The sequence below is a fragment of the Podarcis pityusensis genome, assembly GCF_964106645.2.
Source record: "Podarcis pityusensis genome assembly, chromosome: 5".
Classification (NCBI taxonomy): Eukaryota; Metazoa; Chordata; class Lepidosauria; order Squamata; family Lacertidae; genus Podarcis; species Podarcis pityusensis.
Genome location: NC_138032.1, coordinates 33,218,283 through 33,242,063, shown reverse-complemented (window position 1 = coordinate 33,242,063; position 23,781 = coordinate 33,218,283). Strand labels below are relative to the sequence as shown.

The window sequence follows — 23,781 nt, the reverse complement described above, 5'->3', positions numbered from 1 at the left end:
AATTTACACACTGACCAGAGCGGAAGCTGGGAAAAGAGGGAAACTGAGAGAAACCAGAATTGATTCACCTGTTCCTATTTCCAAATGTCAGATGAGGGCTATTGCCGAAACAAGCATTGTCTCTGTGCTTTGCATTCTTGTTTGGTAGCCAAACCTACCTAGTTGGGCAGGCAACACATGCCCCCTTTCCTTGTATTTCAAAATTCTTCCATTTTTCCATTGCCATGGGACAAAGAGGAAATTTCTGCTGTTCCAAGGCTAGAGCAGGGAGCACCTCACTATGAATGTGAGAGTCTACTGTTTTAATGTCTCTCTTTTTAAAAATGCCTCCCTCAATCAGATAACCTTGTGCATTTTCACTTTGGGAACCTTTACTCTTTTAGCAGTATCTTGCTCTCAGAGTAAATGAAAGGACAGCAGTCAGGCTCTGACTCAGCTAAGCAGCTTGGTATTAGCGAGACTGTGCTGCTAATTGGTATTCCTCCTTATGAGCCACACAGTATTGTTTCCTTGTCAAAAGCTAAGAGCTCACAGGGGAGAATTCTTGGTGCTGTCTACTTCTGTTAAGGATGATGCTTCTGTTTCTGGTATAAATAGCTGTTTAAAGCATGTGCTGTCTCTCTGGGCTTATTCGGAATTGTTAGCAAAAGGTGGGCAAGAGGCAGCAATTGCCTTGCTTCTGCTACTCGACACAAGACGAGTGGGATCATACTGTGCCAGCAGCACCATTTCAACAAGCAAGTCTAACAGAAACGCAATAAAGCATACGTGTTGACCAAAACAGGAATGGAAACTACTTACTTTATAAAACAAAACAGAGACACTCACCCCCCAACTGAGTATCAAATGTATATACAGTGGTACCTCGGGTTAATTACTTAATTCATTCCGGAGGTCCGTACTTAACCTGAAACTGTTCTTAACCTGAAGCACCGCTTTAGCTAATAGGGCCTCCTGCTGCTGCTGTGCCGCCGGAGCACGATTTCTGTTCTCATCCTGAAGCAAAGTTTTTAACCTGAAGCACTATTTCTGGGTTAGCGGAGTCTGTAACCTGAAGCGTATGTAACCTGAAGCGTATGTAACCTGAGGTACGACTGTAATTCAAGTTTCATAGTGCAACCCTATGCATGCAGGACACAATTCCAACTATGTTCAATAGGACTTGCTCCCAGGAAAATGTGTGTGGGAGGACTGCAGCCTGAATAAAGGACAGTGACTTCATGTCTACCAACACATTTATCAGATGTAAAGTCTGTACTGAGTCTTAAGACTCTGCCTAAATACAGCTGTCAAATACAAACAGCTTCCTGGGGGGGGGACGGGACCACAGCAAAATGTCTGTGACCATCATGACGCAGGGTTTGGAAGCTTTTTTTTGTTTGTTTGTCATGAAACAGTTGCTGTTCTCATTCTTACCATGCATTTGCGATCATCCACCCCTGTTAAATCCTCCTCAAATTCCTTCCCTATATCAAAATCCATGATGTAGTTTTTAAAAGTGCTTAGTGTCTTAATGATCATGTGATCGCCATCTTGAATGATCTCTTTGTCCGGTTTGAGCATATTAGCTATTTTTCTCACAGCAATATTTACATCTGAAGGAAAGAAAGAGACCAGAAAAGAGTTCTGTAAAGATCAAACCTCTGGAGTAGCTCTGAAAATTTTCTTTAAAAAAATAAACTTGTAGTTCAATACAAAGTGAGGAAGTTTTAATACTTATCCCCACACAGAATGAAATGATAATCTTGTCAACATATATAGATACTTTTGCCTAAGATTTGGGCCAAGCAATTTGGATTTTGTTGAATTTACGTATCAACTCATCTGTGTATGTGCTTCACCTGATGGTATGACGACTATTATGCATAATCTTGTTTATATTTACTTTGACTATATGCCTTTCCAGAACCCTTCCTCCTTTGCATTTCCTAAAGCTCACATCTACACTGTAAGGCACTGTCATACCACTTCAACAAATATGGCTTCCCACAAAGAATCCCGGCAACCATAGTTTGCTATAGGTGCTGGGGTTTGCAGCTCTGTGAGGGGTTCTCTTAACAACTGTCAACAACCTTAACAAACTACAGTTCCTGGGATTCTTTGGGATATGCCATGTCTAGTGTGGATGTGTGAAAGTTGCTATAAAACTTTAAAAATACATTCAACTGAAAATTATTACTTAAGAAGTGCTGCTATAGGTATAATATACCTGTTCAATGAGTTTCCTAATCAAATTTGTAGTTCAGGCTCTGCTACGCCTGTTCTGTCTCTAAGACTGTACACTACCTGAGGTAAAAGGCTTGCTGTAACACCAGCAATTTATGATAACTTCTGGATAATTAATTTTGATAATTCAGAAGTGTTTATTTATGCTTATATAGACGTAACTTCTGGATTTTATTTCTTGCTCTTCCTATTGTCGAGGCACATTTTTAAATAAAAAAAATAGACATGGCAATATTAATAAAGAAACTCAGTAAAACCAAAATATTTTCATACAAAAGCCATATACAGTGAAGTGGGACAATGTTTATGTGATTGATGTTACAGAAGAATCAGATTCAGCCCAGAAGGTATGGAGCTACGGTTGTGTAATAAATTAAATTAAATAAATAAATAAATAAAAGAATCTTACCTAGTGCTTTCAAATACTCCTCAAAGTTGTCATTGCTGAGCATTTTCCAATAGCCATTGAAATCGGCAGGCATGGTTGGTGCTTGTGTCCTCTTCAATATCAAAGCCTTTCAACTTGTGTGTTAATTCTGCACCATACAGCTCAGAGCCTTTTGCTGAGGCCAAGTCTGAACTCTGGTTTCTTTTATCTGTTCTTCCGGCCATGCAGTTATGCTAGTCCCTTTAAGCCGATTAGCGTCGAAGTGTTACCTTTAAATCCCCCCAAATATCTGAACCTTTTAGCTTGCTAATGACAGCAGGATGGCTTGATTTAAATGGATGAGGTCATTGCCCTTCTATACCGATGGCTGTATGGCCACCGATTAGCTGAGTTTCGATTTTAACTTATTTCCCTTCCATGCGGCTAAGAAAAGATGGCTTCTTCTGATACACCAACGGCATATCTTACTGCTATATGTAGTGGACATACTAGGTGATTCAAGAAGTGGCAAATTATAGTCTCTGGATCGTCTGAGATCGTTGCCCTCTGTCTTCCAACCCTGTACTCCAAAGAGGTATGAAAGTTCTACCACAAAAAGGGAATTGCATTCTGAATTGCTAAATTTATGAAGGAATCCCTGGGCAATAGGTGTTGGGAAGCAGAACTAGATGGCTATTAGATGGTGGGAAAAGAGCCAGTCATTACTCATTGAGCCTTTTAGTATTGGACTTGCACCCCGATTCCAGTTGTCACTCAGTATCTCCAGCAGGACAGAATGTTTTATTAATCAGCTGAGGTAATGCGACGTTTTTGCAGCCTGAGAAATAAGCAGTCCTTCACAGAAACCTATTAACTTCAGTGCAAGCAAGCTGGGGGCGGGGTGCATGTGTGTGTGTGTGTGTGTGTGTGTGCGCGCGCACACACACACACACACACACACACACACCGTGCAGTACTGCATTATTCAACAATACATTGCTGCTTGAAAAGAATCACTTGAGACCGTAAAGTCTTCTCATCACTTAGGAATACAGCAGGGAAATTTCGAACACGCTGCAGAACAAATAGTTTTCAGTGTAGCATGAGCTCAAGGTTAAATTAATTGAGTTAAGAATTCCAGGGCATTAGCTGCTGTGCCTCTGGATAAAGGCTAGCTCCTTCTCCCATGGGGCGCAAGGTGGCAGGTTGTAATAATCCAGATTCTCATATGTATTTGATGATGTTTAGTTCAGAGTCACACAGTACTTATTTCACATACCTAAAAAATCTGAAAATAACGACCCATCTTCAAACTCTCCCCATTAACATCTGATAGGCATCCTGCTGAAAACAACGACCCAATATCTAAGAAATTCTGAAAGCCGAGGGGTGGTGGGAGAGATCCCCAGAGAAGCCAGCTCTACTTTAAAATCCTGAGTAACAAAGCCTAAGTAATTTGTGGCGCAAGGGGAAAATCTGGCAAGAGAAAATCTGCCAGTGGCAGGTGATTTTTAAATTTAAAACACACAAAGACAGTGAGAACAGAGGAGCTGCGCCATCTCACGATAGGAGGGAAAACAACTTAAAATGGGGTTGGATCTCTATTCCAGCGCCTCCCATTTATGTATTTGTGGGCCATATACCATTAGCTGCCCGAGTTTGGCTTCTTTGCAATGGTGTTTGTGAATAACATAAACTTGCTTACTTGTGTTAATTTACTAGTGTGGGGCTTTGATGTACCAGAGTGGACGGTCCTGGAACAGATATGCAGGCCCCTAGAAGGATCACCCTGTGCAAGAGATGAACCGCTGGAGGAACATGGCACAAAAAAGCAGGACTGCCAGGAGCCAGGCTGTGTCGATTTCATGCCCTCGCCTCAGGCTACAGGAGCAAGTAGAGTGGTTGCATACCTCAGAACACAGCAAGGTGGCAGTGGAAGATACAATGTACAGAACGATTCCTGCTGCTCACCAGAGAAGGAAGAGATGTGTGGTGGCAGCAGCTGACTCCCTATGGAGGGGGACAGAGGCAGCAGTGTGCAAAGGCATGACTCATGGTTCAGTTGTCTCTACACGAATGTACAGAGTATGGGAAACAAGCAAAAAGAACTTGAGTTCTTAATACAGGATGGCAAATATTACCTAATAGGCATTACTGAAACCTGGTGGGTTGAGACTCATGAGAGGAATGTAGAAATTGAGGGGTACAATCTGCTCAAGAGATATTGATCAAACAAAAAGGGAGGAGGAGGAGCATTATAAGTGAAGGATGTGCACAGTGAAGTAGGTTAGGCTGAGAGTGAGCAGCTGGCTAAAAATTAATAGCTCATTCCATGAACTTCACAGCTAAGCAGGAGTTTGAATTCAGGCACCCCTTGTCTAAAGTCCAACATCCTATCCATTATTATTATATTGCAAATTCTACCTGAAAAATGGACAGAAATTGAATCGATGAAAAGTTTGCCATATGGCACCCCAGTTTTGATTTGTCCTCCTTTCAACTTCCCTTGCTTTATTTTCAGCCCCACCCCCAAGCAGGGTAAGGACAAGGGAGTAATGGATGTTTGACAATCACATTGATTGTCAAGCTCTAAAAGACACAGAAGTAGGTGTGTTGAAACCAGTTTCCAGAAAAATGTACCACTTCATTTGCAAGTTATAAACATTCTTCCAAAAGTCACATGCAAAATAGGTGTTTTATGAAGCTGTATGCAAAGCAATGTTTTATATATGGTATTCTGCAACCACCAGATTATTTCAGAATGATAGCAGACCCACAAAAGAAATTCAAAGAGGGAGTGGATGTGCCAATACCTGCCCTCCCAAAGCACCATCCCTTATCATCTCACATTGAGCAGGAAGGTTTGAATGGGAGTTTTCTACATGCTAAATGTACTCAGAATCCTGCTTGTGCAGCATTATTGGTCACAGGAATATTGTGTAAGCGTACTCAGCCAAACATGTGAAGAAACCCCCTTCAGACAATCCTGCATCTGGGCTAGAACCAATGGAGATAGAGACAATGGGACTGTCTCTTTATTCTCACACATTGTCTGAACTGCTGAGTAGGCCAGAGGAAAGAAGCATCTTTCAGAATTCTGACTTGTATTCTTCTCTCTTCGTAATGAGGTTGCTGAAGACATTTTTATAGATGATTCCCTGTGTTTGAGCAGGAAGGCAGGCTAGACTTATGTCACTGGCACGAACCATATACAGACAATGCTCCTTTGAAATATTGCCCTGAAGTAATGGAACTCACAACTGTGTCTTCTGGGTTGGCTAGTGTTAAGATGAATTATGCTGGATCCTCTCTTTTGTTAAAAGCTGAACGGGTGAGCCCCATGGCAGAAAACTGCATTGCTGTAGTACAGTGGTGCCCCGCAAGACGAATGCCTCGCAAGACGGAAAACCCGCTAGACGAAAGGGTTTTCCGTTTTGGAGGTGCTTCGCAAAACGAATTTCCTATGTGCTTGCTTCGCAAGACGAAAGTGTCTTGCGAGTTCCTGCAGGTTTTTTTTCCTTTTTCCCTTTTTCCCAAGCCGCTAAACCTCTTATCAGCTGATGGCTAAGCCGCTTAACAGCTGATGCTAAGCCGCTTATCAGCTGATCGTTAAGCCGCTTATCAGCTTATCGTTAAGCCGCTTATCAGCTGATCCTTAAGCCGCTTATCAGCTTATCGTTAAGCCGCTTATCAGCTGATCCACTAAGCCTGCTAAGCCCTGTAGCACTAATCTGCTAAACTGCTAATGGGCTTGCTTCGCAAGACGAAAAAACCCACAAGACGAAGAGACTCGCGGAACGGATTCTTTTCGTCTTGCGAGGCACCACTGTACCTGTGTCACTGCAAATCTGTTGTGCCTGACTGGAAGCAGTTGCCCTTCCATTGTGCTTAGATCCAGCTCCATGACCTGCTTAATTTCTGCCTGGTGAAATTTGTAACCAAAAACTAGTCTCTGGGTTTGTCTTTTGCTTCCTCCCTCCCACATCTTTTTTCCTTTTGTGTCATGTATTTTAGATTGTAAATTCACACCTGGTCTTTGTTTATTGGATTGCAAGTTATTTCTGAACTTTGTAAGCCACTCTGGGAACCTTTTTCAACACAACAGCAGAGTTAAAAGACCTTATATAGCTTCCACCCCCTGAATTTATTAGAAGAGCTTGTGAAACACCCATACAGGTGTAAAGATGTCAGCTACAGAAAAATATACGTTTTCTCTCTTTGCGTCTTTAGAAACACAAATGCTGCAGTGCTAAAATACAATTTACAAGAAATATTATAAGTCCATTTATGAAGTGAGGGTGGAGGAAGGCATCCTTGCAAATCCAGTGCTAAGTGGGACTGCAGGCAATGGCTTGACAATTTTGCAGTAAAGACATTGAAAGCATTGTGGCATTGCGATGTGGCGAAAGGCTTACAAAAATAGTTCACAACATCCAAAAAGAAAGGAAAGAAAAGAAAAACCTCAAACAAAGTCCAGACATAGAATTATAGAATTGTAGAGTTAGAAAGGACCACAAGGGTCACTGAGTCCAATGCCCTGCAACGAAGGAATCTTTTGCCCAACATCGGGTTCAAACCCACGACCCTGAGATTAAGAGTTTCACGCTTTATTGGCTGAGCTACCAAGAAACAAAAGAAGATTGTAACATCACAATCCCACACCACACAACGTTGGAAACAAATCTTATGGAAATCAGTGGGGCTGACTTACAAGTGAATTGTTTAGGATCACGTGATATGAGAGCTTGTTTTGATTCACTGTCAATAGTGATACTTAAAATGATAAACTTCCTCGCATAACAGATGGCAAGGCAGAAACCAAATGCAGCAGGCAGTCCTTGTTTTAGATTTCCAGTGCCTATAAATAGACTCCAGTGCTTGCAAGAAACATCAGGTGGAACGAGGACTCTTTTCTTCATTCATTTCAACAAGAGGAAAGACCTGGATCTACATCCCTATTAAGTGTGCAAAACTGTCTGCAACGCTGAAGGTCAGTGGGGAAGTCCTTTTGTGAACAGAGATAGGCTCATTCATCAGTTCTTCACCACAGCTTTTGACTGGCACAGATGGATTTTCCCATAAAATGGATTGCTCCATTATTATCACAACCAAGCTTACTTTCCTTTACAGGCATATTGTTTAGGATTGTCACTCTGTGAAGTGGGTAACTTAGGGCTCAACCACAAATCTACCTGCTCTGCTGCTTTCCCCCAGGAAAACCCACTGCTTACAGCTGAACTGGAGCAAAAGTCAGTCGGGTTTTCTCTAAATTAGCATTTGCCCTGATTTAGTGCTAACAGCGGCTTTTTTGAGGGAAAGAGGTGGGGCAAATGTAATACTATTCGGACCCATGCCTAAAAATCATAGGAAAAGTGGAAGCCCACTCAGACCCATGATTTCTAGGCACAGGATAAGCGGAAGTGAGGACAAGCCCCATATTACCATCAGTCATTAAGAGGGCTGACGACAGAACAATATCGCTTAAGTGGCTGCAGCAAATCCCCTTCATTTCTTCGTTCAGTCTCATCCGTGTATATATTGTGTTGCTTAATATAGGAAATAACAGAATCTGGAACGAGGTATTTCACACTTTGCCCTTTGCGCAAGGCGTGCCTTATGTTTGTGGCACTGATTTCATTTTGAATCCACTCCCTAACCAAGTGGATATTGTGCTGGTACCTGCTTAAAAGTGCTGACTGAGAGATAAACTGAGAAGGATCGTTGCCAACGCGGCTAATACAAACCAACCCAAATTTTCCCACTATTTCTAAAATGTGTTCTTCCTTCCAGAGGTTAGGTGTTTGAAACGTCTTCAGAACATCAGCTCCACATAGAAGTTTTAACTCAGGGACAACTGCAAGAACATAATATCATTTGCATTATTTTCTTTTGCTGAAACATCCCCTTTAGATGTACATTTGTATTTGTAGTTTATATGAACACACACACCTAAAATTCAACAAGCAGCCCGCTAGAATCTACTGAAGCTAAGGCTGCTTACACAATAAAGCTTTAAAGCACATTCTTTCCTCCAAAGAATGCTGGGCACTGTAGTTTGCCTCTCACAGAGTTATAATTTCCAGCAACTCTTAAGAAACCACAGTGCCCAGGATTCTTTGAAAGAATGTGCTTTAAAGGTATAGTGTGCATTTGTAAAACCCTCCCTAAAGTGTATTATTTCAAATGGCAAATGGACATCATATGCCTTTGCCCACACGGACCCACCTGTTCCTGCAGTCATTCTCAGAACCCCTCCTGCTTGTGCACACATTCATCCAGCAACACCAAGAACAAAGCCTTCTCTGTTGTGCCACCAACACTTGGGAGCAGCTTCCCCACTGAAATAAGGCATACTCCAACACTGTTTCACTTCTGAGGCATGTTAGAAACACCTGTATTTTCTAGCTTCTTCACTGCCTTGTCTACCATTATTTTCTGTCTCCTTTCATCTTCTTCATAATGTAAACAAATGCAGTCTTATCAGGATCTTTCTTCAGATAAGCTTCTACAAGAACTTAATAATAATTGCTGCCCTGGCTGACTCCTTCTCGCTCCAGCAATATCCTTCTTTAAAGGATATGAATGCAGTTCTCCAGAAAACAAATGAACCTTTAAGCCCACTTATTACATCTTAATTTGCTTTTCAAATAAGCATATGCACACTAAGGAAGACCTCCACAATAACAAAATACAGGTTACTTATTATTACTATTAATAATTTTATTTTGAAATTTTGGAGCAATCACTCTGTTTAAGCTTTAAGGACTGATCCACATATTTCAACAGAGGCAGCTACAAATGTGGATTGGTCCAACTTGTAATGCAAGGAGTTACAGATTCTTTGGGTTTCCAACAAAAGTTTCCATGTAGCAATGCATGACCATCTCTGAGCTCATGCTGAAAGTGGTCAATAATTTATCAGTTTTGGAAATGAACACACATTAAGACCTGAAGGACACTGGCTCTACCACCTTCCCATGCCCAAAGAAGTACAGGTACCTTTGGGCAGGGCAGAGACATGTGGCTGCTTCAGGAGCTCCAGTAGGAAAAAATGATGCTATGCACACCACTCCCACTGGGTTGCACAATCCTTCCCATTTGTAACCACCCTTGATTAAATTCTTTGAAAGAATGGGAAACTCATAGAGTTTCCAGCAAATATTTAGAGGTACAGTCATGCAAATATGCATTCATTCATTCACTATCTCACTCATTGCAACGCATAGTTACACACAAGACTCTGCTTTACAGCTGCAAATAAAACGTTTTAAAAATGATGTAAAGTGCAATATACAAATGTGACACTAGATGGTGACAGTGAGTTATGCCAAATTCAATGTATTTTTCAAAACGTTTTTTAAAAAGCATTTTCACCGTGTGTTTTTTATATGTGTGTAGAATCCACCAGTTTCCTTCTCTTGTGTTGATACTTTAGTTATGACAAACCATTATTTCCTCAGTGATTGTACAGAGAAAAAGACTGTGGTTCCTATGTACATATGGGGGCAGCCAACCTCCCCACCCACACATATAGTTTGCTTTTAGCCTTACAGGGGCAATGTACCAAAAAAAGAGGCTGCCCCTGTTCCATGGAAATTGCAAGTGGGAAGGGAGCTGTTGAAATTAGGTCCTCCTTGTGAGATTCTTACAGGCATCTAGTTGGAAACGGATGCCAGACTAGACTGATTCAGCAGGGGTTACACCCACACCAATTTAGATAGATAGACGTTAGATGATGGATAGATAGATAGATAGATGGATGGATGATAGGATGTGTGTGTGTTTGGAAAAATCCAAACTATAAAGCATATTCTGAAGCTTGGGGTAGAGATTTATCTAGCAGGTTCCCTCTGAATAAAGATACAAGCAGCCCTCTTTGACAACCAACATCAAATGCCAACATGGTCAAGCAACATACAACACACTATCATCCATCATTCCCGACATCAAAATGTCTATTTTTAAAAATTGTGAGAACAGCATAAGGCTCTCTCTTCAGAAAGGCATCAAATCTTGAAACCAGAATTGAACAACTAAATGGCTTTTTAAAGAAGGTTGCTGATAGAATCAAGTCTAGAGGGACGAAAAACAGGAATATAACTTCCTTAGACTTTTGAGGGCTACTGTTAAATAATGATCTTGCAGTTTCACAACTGATAATGGTTTTTCTAAACTGCAATTCCAGTAAGAGTGATTCAGTTTCTGTAGCATACTTGAACCTTTTTTTATTTTTGGAAAGGTTCTGAATGGAATATCTGAATCAATACTGGTAGCAAAAAAGTTATTCTAATACTCCATAATACCCTGCCAGAAAGGAAAACCGAGTTAGCTAAAGGAGAAACTGCCACCAGCACAAACAAAGCAGCTAGCTTTAACAGCCTGCAAGATCTCATTAAGAGACAAAACTCTCAAACCAAAACAGGTAGGAAACCAACCAGGTTATCTGCCCAAGTTCAATTTGAAATGAAATAAAGATCAAGGGTCTCTTATAAAAAGGAAAAGACTACTCTGTATGTGATGCTAAACTCAGTGACCCTTATCGGAGATGTGAAGACCTACTAAAATAAGTTACACGGAAGCAGAAAGCATTTTAAACTGATAGCAGCCCTTGTAAATATCTCAGAGGACCTTCCAAAAGGAAATAGCAAATAACTGAGATGTTCTCAAAAATGGCAGGCTGCTGTTATACTAACAAGAAAGTAGAGATGTCAGAGAAGCCAGGCTCATTGAGAACTCATTAAAGTCCATCTCAAAGGAGATGCAAGCTTTACAAGGGTCTGAGTTCCTCTCCAGCTCAGATTGAAATCCAAGCTGGAGAAGAATTATAATATTTCCTGGTTGACAAATGTTTTGCAGTCATGAGAGTGTTCTCTCTTAGCTGAGCTGAAGAAAGCTTCGGTACACCACAGATCATTCAATCCACCCCCTGGAAACTCCTTTAAGGAGTCTTGAAGGCTGGGCTTTTTTTGGCAGCCAGACATTGCACAATCTGCTAGATGTTGTCCTTTCAATGTACGCTGCTGGAGTAAAAACTAAGGTGTGGAAGCTTATTTCCCATGAGTGCTCCATCTGCACCCCCACTATTTACCCTGCAGTCTCTTTCCTTCCCTCTGTTTAATGTAATGGCATGACACTGAATAGAGGGTGAGCCAAAATGGGAATTGTTTTTCTTTGTTGCATACAGTAAGGGAAAAAAGTATTTGATCCCCTGCTAAATTTGCCCGTTTGCCCTCTGACAAAGAAATGACCAGTCCATAATTTTAATGGTACGTTTATTGTAGCTGTGAGAGACAGAACAACAGGAAAACTCCCAGAAACCCAGAAGACAAAAGTCAGAGATTGATGGACTGGTCATTTCTTCGTCAGAGGGCAAATGGGCAAATTTAGCAGGGGATCAAATACTTTCCCCTCTCACTGTAGTTAGTATTGTTATTGTTAGTACTGGTCAGAATAGACCCACTGAAATTGATGGAGGCTAACTTAGGTTATTGATTTTAATGGGTCTACTCTGTGTAGGACCTTGCTAAATGCAAGCCTAAGAATAAAAAATGATCAAAGATCTTCCAAAATTTGTTTCTTGAGCTAAATCTCTGCATGCTTAGCAAAGCTTGCCTTTCTCTACAAAAAGTTCTTCCTTAAGTTTTGTTTTGTTTTTTTAAAGCAAGCGTAGAAAATATAATTTAGAAATAGATAAGTAAAAGGGGTGTTGTAGATGCTGGATTGGATCCAGGGCTCCCTCCATTTGTTGAAGGGACTTCCTCATGTTAGAGGAAAGTCAGCATAATTCATGGTTGTGGAATAATCTCCCCTCTAAGGTGAGTCTTGCACCATCATTGTAGGCTTTTTGACAATTGGTTGAATGGATGCTCTTCCATTATCCTGCATTACTTTTCTATACTCCTGTTAACTTTGCCGTTGGTTAGTTTTGTGTTTTTATTTTATGATTTTAATAATAATTTGTACTGGGACTATTTAGAGAAAGGCAGACTGCAAATACAAATCATATATCTATATGTGTATGACCCTGGCCTATGATCCACGGGACAACTGGGATAACAGTAGTTACTAACACATTGTGCAAGGTACATATGGAAATTTTAAGCATCAGGCAAGCCTGTCAACAGCATGGGAGGGATTAAACCTAGCATGGGAGAGATAAGCTAAAATCATTCACTGCTTGCAGGTGGTTGAAGAACATCTGTTGGGGTCTTGACTATGCATTACTAAATAGGAATTAAAAGCTCATTTAGGAGTACATGCAGGGAAGAGCGAGCACAACTTGGGAGGAAGAGAAAAGGGCTAGAAAGGGAGCTAATCGGGAATTAAAACAAAAAAGCATAGTTGTGGTTTGAAATTGAAATTTCGGCATCACTGGAATCCGTAGCATTTTCCAGGTGTTCAGGGAGGTAGGTCATGACACAACCTACGCACATTCATTACTGTACTGCTTCACAGGCTCTCAAACTACAATTTGAGACATTTTCTTCATTTGTTTGTCAGACATGAATGCACACAGTGATGCAATGGCATTGCTGTGGCAGGCTCTACCTCTGTACGCTGACATGTACAACTAAACACACAGAAATAAATTCCCCTCTGATTGCAAATCCTGCAAAGTTGTCAGCTGCTTGGAGAGAGCTCCCCATATGCTGTACGTGCAATGGATGCAAGGGAAATCTTGAGGCATGCTAACGAACCATAGGTAGTTGGTAGGGCAGAACCAGCCACCATGATACCAGCAATTCCTTTCTCCACACCTGGGAAGCTGCATCAGATACATCTCCCACAGCATTAGTTTCCCAACTTTTGACCCCTGGCTCCAGCCACAAGCATAAATAAATGCACTATTTTCCTACTTAGGCATGGGTATTAATCTGATAAAGTGTGCAAGGCATTATCATGTACACAAGGAACACTACCGAAAGCAGTAACAAACCTGTGAGTGATGAAGCAAACGATGCTCCGGCAGCCTTTTCTATGGGCCAATTGTTTTCTCCAGGCAGTTCCTTGATATGGTGTGATTTAAGCAGTTCTTTGTAATGGTGCCTGTGTTAAAATAAAAGGCTCTGTGTAAGGTAATCCTCTCAGAGATACACAAAGCGATTATCTTGCACTTTCAGTTTCTAAAACTCAATCGGCTTTTGTGTACTTCAGGGCTTAATTAGATGGCTGGAGAACTTGCCATATTAATTCTGTGCATTGCAAGATTTGTGTCAATGGCGGCTAACATTCTTGTCCTAACTTGAACATCTTCGATTGACCATTATTTCTTTTTAATGTTGCTTTTACTCCTCTAGGAGATATAACGCATGTAAAACGGTATCTTTTGTTGGACTTTAGCTTTATAACACACAATAAAATGTAATAAAGATTTCAGGCATTTACAGAATAAGCTGCAAAATGGTCACATAAAAAAAAATCGCTCCAATTTCAAAAAGAGGAGAACAACAAAAAAGGTCATTGACTAGGCTCGAAGGTCTTCTTTGAGAATGTCCTATAGAATGTTTTACTTTTTATTCTTTTGAATGGGAGACACCAACAACATAATAGGAACTGCTTAGTTAGCTCCACAGTTGTTTGGATCCAGGCTGGCAAGGAAACCAGGAAGAGCTTTCTAAAAGGTGAGAACATAGAAATATGGAAGGGAACAAACAGAATAACTCAGCACAGCAAAGCTTTGTCAGGAGATAGGTAAAGCAGATGCTCAGGGGCGTGAGGCAAAGGTGGCCTGAAGCCAGCAGTGACATCAAAGCTTCTTAGTTGCCCAGACCAGTGACAAGCCTGACCCAGATCCTATTTACAAGGATCAAAGTGTCTCCCATGTGGCCTATTTGCGTCAAGAGGCTTCCTTGCTGATGTTTCTGGTCTCCTTTGGGGAAGGTTGGATTGGGACATGCTGAATCGTCTCCTCACATTTCCCAGTTGATCACAGTTCAAGACCCACCATGGAGTTGAATACTGAAAAATTCAAACACAAGCCTGCAGCAAGATTCCAGGAGCAGCTTTCTTCTACAATCAGAACCTATACCATTCAGTGTTGGTTTGTTTGCTCTAAATTGAACCCACTACTCTACAGGCATCCAAATGTAAGGAATGTAAAGTGAGCACAATGAATATGGTTGCCAAAACCGGTAGACAACTGTAGAGCTACACTCCAAGCAAGCTGCAAGCAATGTGCCAAACTTATTCAGAGGCCTACAAAGGTTAAGAACAAGCTCATTTCACCTCCATATGAACTTCCTCACACCTGAATAAGCAGCAGTGTTGTAGCTGTTTAAAATGTTAAAGACAGGAAGAAGGATTTCCCGCCTCTTGCATTCCTCTACTGGGAGATGTGCCAAAGCTTGACATCTTAAGGATGCAATCCTATCTATATCTACACTCTCCTGGGAGTAAGTCCTACTAAGCTCGTGGATGGGGGGAATTATTTCTAAGTAAACATGTATAGGGCTGTACTGTAAGTTAGATACATCACAACTAATGCTGATTTGTTTTAACTGATGTTAATGTTGTATTTTTTAAAATGTTGATATCCACTCTGGAACCTCATGGTGGAAGCAAATAAGAAATCCCAAGAAATAATAATAATGCAGTGTTAATTAAGAATAAGAAAAAAGCACCAGCTTTGGAGATGCAGTTTGCCAGCTGTAATTCTCACAGCTTGATTCAGCTAGATATATGATCAGTGTCAGGAGTGCTGCATAGGAAGAGTCCAGCCAAGCCGAGACACAGTATGAGCTGAAGATTACAGAAAGTACCAAGCTATGTGACGAATATACATTCATTTTGTACAGAGATTTCTTACTACAGTTTGATTATATTTTGCACTTTCGGCAAGCAGTATGTCAATCTACTCATATCGCCTAGCTTTTAAAGCATAAAGAACATACTTGCAAACTTGAATAGAAGGTGTTTTTTTTCCTTCTCTCCTGACAATTCTCAACACCTCTTCCTAAAGTCTGGTGTTGATGCTTTCCAGATGCAGCATCACTAGACATTTTACTTATTTATAGAAGTCCTCAAAGATTAAGCAAAGCAGCTTGTGACAACTGCCTAGCAGAATCTGTTAAGCATTAATTGAATATTGTAATTTTACAGGACAAGGAAGAAGGCATGCATGAACTCTCAAATCGGGTAATGCAAAAGAAATGGGAAGAGAGGTGGATCAAAAGACAATTAAGCAACATTTCTTTTCCCATATATTTTGTAGACTCAACAGCAATTCCTTCTTGTCAAGACTGAGGAAGGAACATAACAATAACAATAAACAAAATATAATTTAGATTCCAGAACTGCAGGAGGCTGGATTAGATGACCCTTGTGGTGCTTTACAATTCTATGATAAAGCAAGATGCAATGCCATTTTTGGAGAACTAGAATGTGATCTGTGACAGACATGAATAACTGTCAAGGCATCGAGACAGGAACAAGAGTATATGCCTGTGTAAAGAAAAAGTAAGTGGGAATAATAGAATAATCCTTGCACTGTAAACTAGCATAAGGATCAGTACAATAGAATGGTAAGCAGGTTTTCAGTGCCTTCAGAAGCAAAAAGTACAAGGGCCTAAAAGAAGGACTATGCCTCCTAGCTCCACGGGAGAAAAAGGTAGAGAGACATCTGAGATGAACTCTGGGAAAGAGAATTTTGGCTTCTTTGGTGAATCAGTTCTGCAGGACTATGGCAAGAATATCCAAAAACTACAGAATGAGAAAATATCAAAGTGACATTTGTTGCAATGAAGCACAACGTACCCAAGCCTACCAAAATTAAGCCTACAGAAGTCAGACATTAGCAAACAACTAGGTTCATTATTTTAATCTGATGCATATCAAAAGATGTCAGATGACTGAAGCAAGCAAGCCAAAACTCAAGAAAGCACCCAGGTTTTTGGGGGGTGAGGACAGGCGGAAGGAAATCCAGGATCCCTAGCTGAGTTAACCTGTAGAAAAAACCTTCCTTGTCTCACAAGTGAAAGACTGACAGACATTTGATCTGCATAGGTGTTTTATTGAAATGTAAGACAAAAACACTGAAGTATACAAAGGATACAGGCCTTCCGGTGATCAAATGAGTTTTGACACAGCCCTCCAGTTTTGTGTCTGCCATGCCACAGCAATGAAAAATGCATTCAGACACCCATTCTAAGCCATCTTCGTTAATGATGACAACGCCAGACAAAGTTTTCCTTATATGAGGCAAAAAAACAACAACCCAAGGTGGGTCTTCTAAGGACTTCAGATTGTTCAACACACAGCCTTAGAAAGCACAAGAGACTTGGAATGAGGAGCAGAATATAAATTTAATCACAGGAAAGCGAACAGCATCTGTCTTGAAGAAGGAAAAAAAATACTACCAAAAGACATTTGGATGAAGCAGACATCAGGGAGTCATGGCTGTAAATGAACCTCAGACAACGAAACAGATAGCTGAGAGGTACCATTTCATCACCATGTATCTCACAGGTCCCTTCATATGTTAGTGAAGGGGTTCACACTGAGAAAGGGACAATGGCTTTGTGCCGCTGGCCCTGCTTCCAACATCACAGTTTACCCCAGACCCATCCCCAACATCCTAGGCATGGATGGGTATAGCTGGGCAAGCCTGAGTACATAGTTCTTCTCTACACACAAAGGCTTTCCTAGGAACTGAAGTCTGCACCATCAGGACCTCAGGTATGCCCATATATGCTTAAAGGGCAAGGTCTATGTGCATAGGCATCCCCAGTTCAGATGCTTATGAGTGTTACAACCTGTTGAAGATTGGGAGGGGGAAACTCTCTTTAGAGGAAGTACATTAACAATGTATTCCTATGCACAGGGGGATGTTTACTCCCAGGTTAAGTGTGAGTAAGCTCCACAAAATACAATGGCAATTCTGGAATAAACATAGACAGAACTGAGCTGTAATACTCTAATAAAGTGATTGGTAGAAATATCTATACAGCCTTCCTGTTGGAGAGGAACACTGCATTACGAGGAGGGTAATTGGACTCACCTTTGAAGTTCATCCATTCGGTTGAAAAGTGTTAGTTTTCAAACACCAAAGGATATTTTCACTTAATGTTTATAGTGGCTTAGATCAGGCATGTCCAAAATCCGTTTTGGGGGCCTAATCCAGCCTGCTGGTCAGTTTAATCCAGCCCCTGTGGCAGTTTATTTCCTGGGGTTGGCCCTTTGGTCTGCCCTCACAGCCCTTTACTTCATCAAATCTGACCCTCTTTGAAAAAAGTTTGGACACCACTGGCTTAGATAAAAGTTACCTAGTACATGTGATAAGTTGTTGCACACTAACATGTTTGATTCAAAGGGAGAGCTTCTACAAAAAATAATAATCTAAGTTTATTTCTACAGGTATGACTCAAAGATTATGAGAAAATATTGCTCCCCTACCTACTCTGAGCTACAGGCCCAATTTGTTGGCTTTGAAGAACATACATGTTTAGCTAGCAATAATCTAAAACAGCAAAATATTTATTTAGCTTTTCCTGTTATGCCATGATTGGAACTGTATACAGTAATTAGAGTATTCTTCACTCAGGAAGGTTATTGTTGTAATCAAATATATATAACAAGATAACACAGCTTCCAGACTTTCCATTTAACCCTCCGCACTGTGTATGTGTGAAACCATCCAGTGGCCTGGTGGGCTTCAGTACCCCTTTAAAAGCTCTTGGCTCCTTCCCTGGGAGATCAGCCACTTCTTCACTGTAAAGCAGCCTGCCAGCTTTACATTTCCCCTAGTCCTTCTCAAGACATTTTTGGTACACTGAAAGCCCAGATTTGTAAAAATGTAGCATAAGACCCCACTGCCTTGAATTCCCTTAGCTCATTCTGCCCTTAGCGTATAATTTTGCAGTGCTGGCAAGAGTCCTAAAATACAGCTTATCTGAGACACCCCATGATTCTTTTGATCATCGAATGCAGAAGCAACACAGAGAGACATCATCATTACCTGAGAACCACTACAGTCTCACTCCATTGCCTTTGCTCACTCTCCCAAGGGTCTACTCTGATCCAGTCGGAGGTCTCCAGTGCAAGTTGAGCCATGGCTACACGATGCTTTGCTGCTGCCAAACCTTGCTTTCCATACTCATCATTAACTGGTGAAATTATACCTCCAATCACTCGGTACTTTCCTTGGTACAGGGAGAAAACAGAAAGGGGGGGGGGGGGAACAGTCCTTGTATATCTGTTTTGTAATGGTGATAAATGAGGAAATGAAAATTATGTAAACAATAAAAAGCATTGTTCCCTCTCCTTGGCGATTAAACTGTTCTAAGTTCTATTACTGAAGCGTCAACTCCATTAGATAGTACTAAAAGGAAAAGTGGATGTGTGTAAAACCTTCTGCAAATAGAAACATTTTTCATCTATAATGCATAGGATTAGACAGACTGAAGATAAGGCTAATGAATTTTTAGTTCTAGCAACTGTACCAGAACAGTTTCAAGATAGCGCAGTTGATGAATGTTTTAATTGACCAGTGTTTATTTCTTAGTATCTGATGCATACTAGCTAACAAGATTATCATGCCTTATCCACATGCTGAAGGAATAATGCCATGTTTCTGTAGATGTTTTCTGCCACTCTGCTTAATAGTGCACAGCAAAGCAAATCAGGACAGTCAAGGGAGAAAACGGTTAATAAGAAAGGTTTTTCAGACCAAGACCAGAATGCTATGAAACAAAAAAAGAGAAATCTTTAATTGGGCTTATCTGCGACAAAGATCTCCATCCATATGATTGACCACGTTAATTAAAATGGAAACAGAAGCCCTTATTCTTCAACAGTGCAATGAAATCTTTGATGTAATAAGATTTTCAAAGCAGGCCCTAATGTCCTCAATTGAGGTTGGGGAAAGTCAATATGATGTTTTCCTAAAAGTTATCAAATTTCTCCAAGTATAAATAGCAAGGGAAGCCTGCAGGAAGACAAGCTTTCATCCATCTGTTTCCCAACACTCTGGGGTGGATGAAAATGTCTAGCTAAATAAATGATCACAAATATTTTCATGGATTAACTTTGGCAACAACGTCAACCTACAACTAATCAAATATACAGCATTACTTATTGTGAACATGTGAAGCTGTATGACCTATCCAAGTTCAACCACTGGTCCATCTAGTGCAGCGTTGTCTGCTGACTGATTAACAACTCTTCAGAGCTTGAGGGGTCCTTCATGAGATGCTGGGGACTCGGTCTGGGACCAAATTAATGCAAGATGTGCATACCGCCACTCAGCCAACAATACCTCCCCCATTGCCTTCTTTATGTGCTCCACAGTTCATCACTGCAGTTCTACGCTTTATTGGTTTTTCTAGTTTGCGCTTTCTTACAGCTATTGGGTGGTACTCAGCAAAATAACTGCACCAGTGGCAAGGATTAGTGTTAGCACAATGCGATTTGCCCCTCTCCTCCCCATGTGGTCCCCAAATCTGCTCTGGGTAGTTGGGAGAACCGCTGAAACAGATTTAGGGGCTGCATGGGGGGAGGAGAGCAGGAGAACATTCTATTGTTCAAGAAGAAATATTTGCACTGTTGGAATCCACCTCAGGGCTACACTGAACACAACCCATTATCATCTGACTTCCTTTCTAGCTGGAGCTGTTCGTTTTAGGCTAGAGCAGCCTATGAATTTTAAAGCTCCTCTTGCTATAATTTAACCAGCTGTAAATTTTGCCAGTATCCAGGAAAAGATCTCCAAAAAATATTATTGCCTAATGTGAGCCCTCACCCTATAATAAAGTAGCAAAATCCTTATCTATCTTCTTGGCATGAGTCAAATGATTGCTCTGACATTTTCCAAAATCTCAGGGTTAGCAGATGCTTGGGAATGTTTTCTAGCATATTTTTGCAAGTAGAGGCTATACACGAACTAGCCATGATAGATGATTTTTCTAATCTTTTTTTTAGTAGGTTCCAGTAATGGGCACTCTAGACTTTGCCAGAGTAATTTATGGCCTCACTTCAGATCTACACTTTAATAGAAAGTGCAAACCTTTCTATTACAGTAAAAAACAACAACCAAAAAACTGAAATGAGGTCATAAAGTGGCATCATGTTTATTGCTGACCAATTACTCCAGGTCATGCTCTCTACAATTAAAGTTAAAAAGTAGTTCCCCTACTTGTTGCCTGAGGTAGAAAAGTAAAAGCATGCCTGACTTGTATGTTGATTCTGCAGCCATTCTAAATGTAAGGTTAGCTGTCTTGAATGTGAAAGAATGTGTAAAAAAATTAAAAGCTGCCTCTTCAGGCCAAGGGCTTATTCAAACCTTCCTGCAGTAGCATCAACACCAGTTTTCAAAGTCCCTCCACACCTTCTAAGAGGACATCTATAGCCAGGTTAAATCTTAAATCACAATTTATTCCTACCTACAGCATGAAAAATCCAACTAGAGTCATTGTAGTGGTAGAGATGTGGTGAAATTGTCCAGATTCCAAAGAAGACTCACCTGATTCAATCTAGTCCACATCCGCATCAGAACCTGCAGATAAGGCAATATGTGGACTGACGCAATGCCTGGTCTCTTTCTTTTACATTTTTTAAAAAAGCAATCTAGTTGGCTAGCGCGTGGTGCTCCTTGCCACCATGTGCTCAGTACTGAAATACTGCAAGTCCACTTTACATGGGGATAGGCATGTCACATCCAACTCCAAGCAAGGGATCATCAAGAAGACTTGCAATATTTTAATAAGGGGGTGCAGAAATGCAAAACACTACACATGTGCATTCTGGTGCATTCTGAAATAAATTGATTCATTCATACACATGAGCTGCTCTAATCCACTGGACTCTCTTTTTTAAAGCTGTAAAAGAGCAGGGCTGCAGCACTCAGACCACATCGCAAGAACTTGTATTTTTCATCACAAATGTTGCCTTTGTGCTTCCCTGTGGATTTTTAAGGATTTCCTCTTAAAAGACCACACAGAAATGCAATGTGCTTAGTCCTGTTTTCATGTAAAACTCAGATGGACTGGACTTCAATGGGTCTTTCTAACCCTACTTTATATTTTAAAGTCAACTAATCTAACTCATCCATCCCAAACTTATCCACTTATCCAAATTCTGCAACACAGTTCTGCTCAAAAAAGTAGAATTATGCTGAGAAATGTACATTATTGAGGAAAATGCACTGAAAAGCATACAAAATATATACTAATGGAATGGAAGGCATACAAAATGTGTACAAAGTGTTTAAAATGTAAACACACAGGACTTCCGGGTTGGCGCCATCGCCGAATGGCGGACTCCCTCCGAGCTCCGGAGGGAGCCTGCTCGGCAGGGGCTGGGTCCTACCGCATCGGCGATGCGGGGACCCTTAAAAACCACGGCCACGAGGGCCGTGGACATGGAGACTCGGCTGGCACCGTCAGCGCCCTCCCGACTCGTGAAGGAGCCTTTTTAAAGGCTACGGATCGGGTGCCGGGGAGAAGCGTGGTGCTTTGAGTCCTCTGCTATCCCTGCCGAGCGCAGCCGCATGCCATCCGGCAGAGAGCGCTGACTTCTTCCATTGAAAATTCGGACTTTTTAACAACAACCCGTGAGTAATTTGGAATCTGGGTTTAAAAGGAGGAAAAAAAAAGAATTTCTTTTCGAATTGGACACGAGCGGGGGGGGATCCAAAAAGGAAGTCAGTCCCCCCCCCTATTGTAAACCTTCCAAGACAAGGACGGGGAAACCAAGGTCCAAAAAGATTTGTATTGCTGATAAGAACTAAGAATTCCACGATGGGAAATTATAAGAACTGTGCTGGAGGACGAATTGAGGGAGAAGAAACGTAACCCCCCCCCCTGGGAACCGGGGTGATTGAAGAGAGAGCCTGGTGAAAAGAGTCGGAGATTTTGACAGCTGTCAAAGTAGCTGTCAAAGTCGGAAAGCAGAGAGGATTTTATTATGAGAACTTTGCTGGCTAAATTTGTTACAATTTGCTACAACTTCTTAAAACTTGGATACAAAATGGCGAAAACATGGATAATAATCGGACTTTTGGACTAGAGAAAACAAAGTTACAACAATCCCCCTAGAGGAGTTTCGGGACATTACAAAGATGGTTGTAAGTGGAAAAATACCATTGGAATTTTACAGAACTGGTTATCTTCTGGGAAAGCTGCAAAACGGAAATAATATTTTGTCTACAGGGTGTTCAGCTAAAGGAGACAATAGAATTTTCTATTGAAGAAAGGAAGGGACTGAACGCAAGTTTTTGTTCCTGAATAACAATAATCCCTGCAGACTTACTAAGCTTCTGAATTAGAACGTGTGATGGGACGATGAGCTGCTTGTGTGTAAAATCCTAGTCCCTCAGAGTTTGGTCAAGTTTGCAAACCTCTGTCTGTAACGGAGCCCCTTAAACATGGCTCCGTCAGTCGCTGGCAGATTCCGACAGTGGTTGCTTTCGGAATCGCTTCCAACATAAAAGCTCCTTAACGGAAACACGTCTTCTGGACTCTCTGCGTGACAGTTTCCGGCGAGGAGTGGGTGTCCCTACAGGAGGTCCTGAAACCTCCCCACTGTTTTCGCTGGAAGTGTCTCTGAGCCATCCCTCCAGCTCCCTTTCCCTCAGCCCAGCTCCTCTCCCCCTACTGGTTCCCTCTTCAGCTGCTGAGTCTCTCCCAACCTGTGTGAGCCCTTTCACTTCCCTTCCTTCCGATGGCAGTTCCCTGACATCCACCTCCCCTCCAGGGCCCCCTTCATCCCCTCTCGCCCCCTCCTCTACGGGCGGTGAGGAGGCAAAACCCCGGAATGAACTTCCTTCATCTTCCGATGTCCCGAACACTTCTCTCCACCTGTTGCGGTTCCTGGTCTCGAAGTACTCCTCCTCCTCAGAGTCCATCTCCCCTTCCCCTTCCGATTCCGAGAATCCTTCCAACTCCTCCTCCTCATCGGTGGTCCCAAAGTATTCCCTCCGGAACCTCTCCACAGGCTGAGGTTTCCTTGGGAACCTTTGATGGAACGTTTCTATCAATACCTCGTCATTGATATCTTCTGCCATTACCCAAGTGTTTTCTGACTCCGGTTCTCCTTCCCACGCTACCAAATACTCCACCTGATCCCCCTTCCATCTGGCGTCGAGGATTTCTGCCACATGGCTGCTGCATTCCCTTTCTTCTATGACCGGTCCCCGAGTGGCCATCCCTTCTCGTCCCCCCTCATACGGTGACAGTAACGACCTGTGAAATACTGGG

The 23,781-nt window shown here is 41.5% G+C and overlaps 2 protein-coding genes across 8 annotated transcripts in view; both read right to left on the bottom strand.

Annotated features, from left to right (window-relative positions):
• Positions 1-6,049, bottom strand: part of RBP1 (retinol binding protein 1) — a 35,218-nt gene extending 29,169 nt beyond the window's left edge. The window contains exons 1-2 of the mRNA XM_081007020.1: positions 2,636-6,049; positions 1,417-1,595 (exon numbers count right to left, since the gene is read on the bottom strand). Of these exons, the coding sequence (XP_080863146.1) occupies positions 1,417-1,595; positions 2,636-2,708 (252 nt within the window). The 5' untranslated portion in view covers positions 2,709-6,049. The remainder of the gene's footprint in view (positions 1-1,416; positions 1,596-2,635) is intronic.
• A 1,135-nt stretch (positions 6,050-7,184) lies between these two features.
• Positions 7,185-23,781, bottom strand: part of NMNAT3 (nicotinamide nucleotide adenylyltransferase 3) — a 40,837-nt gene continuing 24,240 nt past the window's right edge. For all 7 annotated transcript variants that reach the window (XM_081007003.1, XM_081007006.1, XM_081007004.1 and 4 more), the window contains 3 exons: positions 18,546-18,729; positions 13,530-13,639; positions 7,185-8,447 (listed from right to left, as the gene is read on the bottom strand). In XM_081007003.1, the coding sequence (XP_080863129.1) occupies positions 8,038-8,447; positions 13,530-13,639; positions 18,546-18,729 (704 nt within the window). In that variant the 3' untranslated portion in view covers positions 7,185-8,037. The remainder of the gene's footprint in view (positions 8,448-13,529; positions 13,640-18,545; positions 18,730-23,781) is intronic.